The 7,796-nt window shown below is 35.9% G+C and overlaps 1 protein-coding gene across 1 annotated transcript; it reads left to right on the top strand.

Moving 5' to 3' along the window:
• The first annotated feature begins 646 nt into the window (after window positions 1–646).
• Window positions 647–7,418, top strand: LOC106710980 (DNA N6-methyl adenine demethylase). The gene is made up of 3 exons (XM_045678387.1): window positions 647–2,282; window positions 7,089–7,229; window positions 7,404–7,418. Exons 1-3 carry the CDS (start codon window positions 1,140–1,142, stop codon window positions 7,416–7,418), a joined length of 1,299 nt encoding a protein of 432 aa, XP_045534343.1. The 5' UTR covers window positions 647–1,139.
• Window positions 7,419–7,796: the final 378 nt, after the last annotated feature.

The following is a 7,796-nucleotide window of genomic DNA, read 5'->3' as shown; positions in this document are numbered from 1 at the left end:
GATTAGCGAGAGATCGAAAACAAGGGAGCGCGCGTGCGCCCCTCTAGCACTAAATAACTCGGACCCCGTAACCAAAGTGTAACTTTACAAATATCCCCACACGTTCCCTTTGCGGCCTTATTTTTAACCAGTTCTTCCTACATTACAATAATTAGGTCATGAACCTTGTGTTGTTATTGATACCGCTTGGCAATATATCGTAATCTTACCTATGTTTTTGTAAAGGTTTATACAAAAATATACGATTATTAGATAATATATATATTTTGTAACTTTAATATTCGAAATTATAAATTTATTATTAGAATGCGTGAGAATGGGGTGAGTTTTTTTTAATGTGTAACTAATATGATATTGTGTTGTTGGCAGATTCGTGGCGGGCGCACGGATAGCAGGACCGGGTCCGTCGCCCACGCGCCGCTCTACACAACGGACCGCAACGCACCACGACGCACCGCACAAGCAGACAACTCAACCAAAACACACGAATTCCTCAAACCAAAGCCTCCAGTCATATCTTTCGTTTCAAAAATTATATAAGCACTATTTTTTAAAACCTTTTAAAAGTTAAAAGTAAAGAAGAAACTCAAAGTATACGCTAACTCCAAAACAGTACAAATTAATTTAAGTCTGAATTATTCGGTATTTACAATAAAAAGAAGCCTTCTAACGAAAAAAATATATAGAAGAGATATCAACGACCAGTATTTAAACGTTCCAAAATAATAGAGAAATCGTTAAACGAGTGCACAAAGTATTTTATCGATAGTTAACGAGCAAACGAACCGATTCCTCGAGCATTTTCTAAAAAGAAGTCAGCCAAAGATTTTATAAGCCCGTAACTTTAAGACTCATATTATTTAAGCTGTATGTAAAGGACTTTTTATACTATTTATTTCATAGTGAGCAAACGAAGATATTGTGATTAGGGTAGTGTAAACCGGTGTGCCGTATAGTCGTAACTTAAGTGCTATTTAGAGTTAGAGTGAACTGAAGCCAGAAAGTACAAATTATCAAGTTCCATCATAGTTCCGATCGTTCAGTACAACATAGACTTAGTGTAGAGCTTATTTTTGTATGTGTTACTGTTTTGGCACGCGAAAAAGTGACGCGATGAGGTCTCGCCGAGCGAACACGTCATGAGCGAAGCGCTCCGGAGCGAGGCGGGCGCGGATAGCGCGCATTTGCCGCCTTTCTCGACGTTCGGCGACATGGCGGACAACGAGCAGAGGATATTAACCGCAGACGGCCGGCTGCTGGACCCCGCCTGGGAGTACTACGAGCGCACTGGCGATACCGTCTCCGTCATCGCCAGTCAGCCGCAGTATCGGCCGTGGGAGTCGATGCCCATTACCGTCAACTCGAAAGACGCGATACTACGCGCGGGATTCTCGTCGCCCCTCGACTACCAATCGGTGACGTTGCAGCCCATACCCAACAAGCTGCCGTCCTTCCAGAGTCAGTTCCAGACATTTCCAGAGACGACCGTGATACCGGAGACGGGACTGCCGAGCGTCACTCCGGTACCGGTAACGGCGAGCCCCACGCCCAGCGCGAGTCCTAGTCAGTTAACCCAGCTCACGCAGCTCACGACGCCGTCGTCTCCGGCGCATCTCACCACGTTGGCGCAGGTCACGCCTCTTTCCACGACTCTGACTACGTTATCGCCGGTGAACGCAACCACATTCCATACGCTGACAGCCGTGAACGCTAGAAGCTATCCGATAGTACCGGCACCACTGCAGGCGAGAGAGCTGGCGCCGGCGGGGCAGACTTACATTGACGACAGACATATACAGCTGTATCAACCTAATATCGCTACGATAAACGCTTTTCCTACTCAAAATGGAATTCTTCACCAAAATGGAACACTCCTCCATCAAAACGGTAGCCTCATACAGAATATCCAAAGCCCAACAGTGGTCCATGTTCTGAAAAACGAACCGTTTGATATGAAGTCGCTACAAGACAAATACACGCCAAATGGACTACATCACAGCAATTTCCAGAACCCAATGTTACTGGACAATGGGTACGATAAGAAGTCAAACGGTTTTGGAAGCGCGTCGTCTCCGACGAGGTCAGATTTCCGAAAGAAAGAGAGACGGAAAATGCGCGCCAACAGTTCAGAGTCGGATGGGTCCAACATGGAGGTGGGTTCGGAGAGCAGTGGACAAGTGGCAGCCGTGTCCTCCACGGCTGGCTTCAAGTCACCTATGCATGGAGCGCCGCCCATGAACACTGGGCCCATGGAGCTTGACGATATTTCCAGTGAAAAACAGGTGAGCTTCTCTTCTATTTGCTTGTTTCATAAAGTCAAGACATAAGGAAAACACTCTGTAAACTCCTTTTAAAGAATTATCTTTTAATTATTTAACGCAGAAATATTTAGATTTCCTCTATGTCTTGACCTAAAGTCTCGACTCCGCTCAAGTTAATTTTCGATTTAAATAATTGATTATTAAATAATGATATCTCTCTTTGTTACCGTTTGATGTATTTTTCACGCTAAAGTCGCTAGGGATACGACAATCATGACAGAATATTCAAGAAAATATATGAAAATTTCCTAAATTTTATCCGTCGACAGTGGAAGTGGAATATTCGTGAGATCCCGAGAAAGACAAGTAAGAAACTTTCTCAGTGATTCCACCTTTTATTATTCGTGGAGTGGTTTTTATTTCCGAGCCCTCGAGTTGCAAAATGGCCGAACTCTGTCTTCGTGGCAATAAATTTAATAGTTAGCCGATTCGCTTGCTCCGCCAATAAATTAACTTCCTCTCCCATTTAAAATACAAATTAAAGTCGGGCGATTTACGCGTGTCCTGCTTAGAAAATTTTATGAGTTTCATTCAAATTTAACGGCTGGTGCAATTAGGCGGCAGTTTTGAAGCGCTGCCTAGTTTGAGTTTTATAGCTAAGAAGATATTCAACATAACTCTTTAAAAAACCAAATATATTATAAGTACTACTTCTCTTTCACATATGGATAACTGATTTATTAGTCAGCAGTTGCAGTTACTAAAGATATGTCCTGATAATTCGCATCATATTTGCAATTCGAATTGATTAAAAAAATGATGTAACTAGTCTGAAAGATCGAGCATTCTTTACGTAATAAATGTCAGTATATCCTGCTGTTTCCCGGTCTAACAGCAAACACCTTTGTCGTGCAGCTGCTTCTGTGGCAACCAATTATGTTTACGGAACGGTTTGTTTGTAATTTTAGATGTTAGAACTATCCACTATACTGGTTACAATAATTATAGGACTAAGTATTTAACAGTACATTATCATGTGTTATTTCATTCGATGAATACTTATAAAGTTATTTATATAGTAGGATTATTTTAGCAGCTGCGTTTAAGTAGCTTTTGTAGCACATTATCATATATTCTAAAGTATAATTATTGTGTAAGCTATCTTGTTGTTGTTTTAAATTTGTCATCACTCTCATAGTCGTATTAAATATTATGACCTCTAAATACACATTATTAAACTGAACTTAAGATGAAGTTAGAAAAATAATACATTAAACATTCGTGTAAATTAATAAATAACAATTTAAATATATCAACAACAATACGTATGTAAATGGTACTTTTTAAATAGTCTATGCAAACACTATTATTAAATAAATGTGTATCTATTTATAATAACTGAGCAAAAATAAGTATAATACAACAGTACTCGGCTGGATATAAATTTTAGTGCACAAATAAGGGTGCTTGTCCACTGTACCATTACGAAGCTTTGTACCGATTGTTATACATTATAAAATACAGTGTATATAACATAATAAAGATCTTATCATGAAGCTTGTTAGTCGCACGCAAAAGCTAATCGCAATATTGCAATTTAACTAAAAACAAAACCGTTATCTTTTGAATTAAACTGTATATGTTAGTTTGACAGGATAATATAAGAATGAGTACTTGAGCCTTTGTTAAATATATTCTAGGCATTTGTTACCAAAAAGCACTACATAGATTTAGATCATCTACGAACTATCTTTACTCTAAAGATGACAGAGCACGGAAAATTCGAGATTGTCTTTGAATAAACTAACGTATTAGAAACGTAATAAAAATATTTTCAATGTCGAATTAAAAATTCCAAAGTCATCTATAATTGCGAGGGGACTCAGTACAAGGGCGTCAAAACAAGCTTGTTAAGGGTGGCAAATTATTACGTTTTGACTTGATTACGTAACATACTTAAGTCTAAAATAATCAGCCTTTATATTTTCAAGAAAGATTTAAAAAAATAATGATTACGTCATAGTGTAGTATTCATGGATTTAAAAACAAACCGTAAGGGATGTTTATGTAACAATCTAATTAGTTCTGTGTTCAGAGGTCAAGAAAGATTATACGAAAATTCAGCTTATAGCTACTCTGTTATCATTAATTTTATTTATTTATTTATTTTAGTTCTTATACTCATTCTAATGATACTATAATGATCGAATGAAAAAATCTTGGCAACGTAGTTTTCTTGTTAATCTTCTCAACTCATAAAAGCTCATCCTACAAATATACAATCATACATTAATCGTGATGTACCATTTTTCTTTCTAACTACATTTACACAACATAATATTTTCGACTTTATCAATGGGTATTAGATATTAAATTCGTTTAACTTGTTACTCACAATTCGTAAGTTATCAACTCATTATACGAATGAGTCAAACCGGGAAAATCCATTGCGAAAGTTTCCTAGAACAAAGAACAAAACAGGGAAAGCGGAAGAGGCGACAAAATTTTTGGTGATTTATTACCCAAATGTATGGAGCTGGAAGAATAAAAAATAACCGCTAACTACCAAGTAAAGAAATTGTTGTTAATTCATTTTTCTATATTTATTAAACAACACTAAAATAATCTTTTTTCAGTCGATAATAATCAGTTATCTGGAATATATTTTGAACATCAACGAAATACATTTAAGATTCTATCTGTCGGCTCTCGTTTCTTTTTTTAACCGACATCAAAAAGAAGGAGATTCTCAAGTCGTCTGTATGTTTTTAACAGTAGCTTCATCAAACTGTTAGTATTTACAAAAAAATTACATTAATGTAGTTACCGTAGTAAACCCTAACATTCAATATTTCGTTAAATGTTTCTCACAAACTCTATTTAGAAAATTATTATCAACTTAGCAAGTATAGCATGTCTTTTGTTATGAAGTCAATTTGGCCTACATTTTTTGAGCCGTTATGATGGTAAATCCATTTAACCATATACAAATAAACTTATCAATCTTACTTCTTACTAATATTATAAATGTGAATATTTGGATGGATGTTTGTTTGAAGGTATCTCCGGAACGGCTTAACGGATCTTGATGAAATTTGGCATAGATGTAGAGCATAGTCTGGAAGAACATATAAGCTACTAATAAAGGTTCAATTTTAATTCCGCGCGAACGGAATCGCAGGCGACAGCTAGTAGTTGAATAAAGTTTTTATCATCTAACATTAAAACGAGTCATAATACTTTTTTTACACGCGTCAGCTGTTTGTCTACTCTATACAATCGACTGATTCCGATTACATGCGAAGATAGCCGAGGCGGACACGAATGAAATTGCGCCAAAATGGCGGCGATACACATCGTATCACAGCTGTTGTGTTTTTTTACGGTTACGGATTAATTCTATGTTATAAATGCGCCTAACGAAAATGTATACCGTAACTAAAAGTTTTAACTTTGTTCTGGGTTAAAACAATTTTCTAAAGGCAACTTTATGCGTTCTGTTTATATTGTATTTTATTAATATTTTAACTCATTTTTTTCCGTGTTTTAAATTAGTTTTTTTAAAATTTAAATCCAATTGAGAATTAAAATTATCACAGAGTCATATGACTTTCAAATTATAGTTTGTGTTAATACAACAATATTACAAATTAATTAGAAAGTGGTTATATAAAACTAGTGCCCGTATTACAAAATCTATAATATATTAAATAATAAAATATAGATCGTATGATATAGATACGTAGTCGTAAAAATGAAGCCATCAATTTAGCGCTATCGTTTCAGTTGGATACGGACGCATGACCCAGACGGCTTATTAACAAGGTTCGCAGAATGCGCCAAATTCGGCCCGCTTTGCAATAACATTCTTTGCATTTAATGGGAACGAGTCCCGAAGCGACCGGACACGCGAAGATCCCACTCAGATACTGAGCGTACCCGCTTTGAATTCCTGTATGAAGGGACTTCGAATACTCGAACAAAAGTCGCTCAACCGTTTGTTAACATTGTATAGAAGAAATTGCGATTGTGGTTATAGAATGCTAGCTCGCGATTTCGTCAGCACGGAATAAAAAATATTTAGCCTAAGTTACTCCCGCACACCTAAGCTACCTTACAGTAAAAGACTTATGGACAGATAGACAGACTGAGAAAAATTAAAAAATGATTTATACTAATATGATTTTCTTGCACCTGGAACGTTTCATAAAAACTACTGAAGTTGAAAACAACACCAATAGTTCTCTTTTTGCGAAAATGTTTGCACTGAAGCACAGTTTTATGCGTTTAGTTCAAACTATAATAAAATACAGGAAAAAGCATATGCACAACACTATTGACGTTTTAGTTTAAGTAAATAAGATTGTTATTACACATGTTTGTTACATAACAATTTTATCGCTTTCTATATTTTTATACAGAACAGCTGCTCCTTGCGACATTTTTGACATTGCTCGGTGTTTCATATTATACATAAAGTATCGTGGAAAAAAAATTAATGTTTATAAAACAAATGAATACATCAAAAATTAAAAAGAACAGCAACAACTTGGTTCAAAGAGATATTCTAGTATGATATTTTATTACTAAGGGATACTAAACAAAAACATAAATTAAGTTATTCAACATAATTTGTAAATACTATAATAGTTCTTTGGCCAATGAAATTAATGTCCTGTTGAAATATGTGGTTATATTCTTTTATACTATTTTTAAATGACTTAATTTTTTTACGTTTAAACTAATTAAAAGCAGCGGAGTCGAGACAGAATCAATTGTATTTCAATGAAACATGAAATGACATTATTGTAGTATTTCCCGTCGCAGACAAAGAAGAAGCGGAAACGTTGCGGCGAGTGCATCGGCTGTCAGCGCAAAGACAACTGCGGCGACTGCGCTCCCTGTCGCAACGATAAGTCCCACCAAATCTGCAAGCAGAGAAGATGCGAGAAACTCACCGAGAAAAAGGTAAATAACATTAATATTGACTGACAACTGATAGATATGCATGGAAGATCATTAGGTGCCTGTACCACTCTCCAAAAGGAAGAGGGCAGGATAGTAAGCACTATAATTGTCATTTTAGTATATATATATAATATATATGAATTTTAGATTACACAATATATTTATGCCTTTCAGACTATAGCTGTGTAAATTAGTCATCTATCTCGAACATATATACTATGCAGAACTTCTAATAGGGGTAGGATTCTGTCAGTAGTAATCAATAAAAAAAAAATAAAAAAAATGTTTGGAAAAATTAATTGTCTTGATTTGAAGTGAGTCATGCAGTTTGTATGACATATTTATAGGACTTCGTTTGCATTAATTTATTCGTCTACATAAATTACCGCCATCTTGTCGTGTCGGTGTTCCGCAGCTCTGTAAAATGGCCGCGGAAGTAATACGTTTACGTGCCGCTGAATAAGAAAGTCAGTGTTTGTGATCTAAAGGAGCTTAGATTTTCTATTACAATAAATAGAAGCTTCTTTTAATGATTACTTTTTCAGTTACCTATTTCTACTATAATTA

This window comes from Papilio machaon, chromosome 6 (genome assembly GCF_912999745.1).
Source record: "Papilio machaon chromosome 6, ilPapMach1.1, whole genome shotgun sequence".
Classification (NCBI taxonomy): Eukaryota; Metazoa; Arthropoda; class Insecta; order Lepidoptera; family Papilionidae; genus Papilio; species Papilio machaon.
The sequence above is the reverse complement of the archived record's forward strand: the minus strand, read 5'-3'. Positions and strand labels throughout refer to the sequence as shown.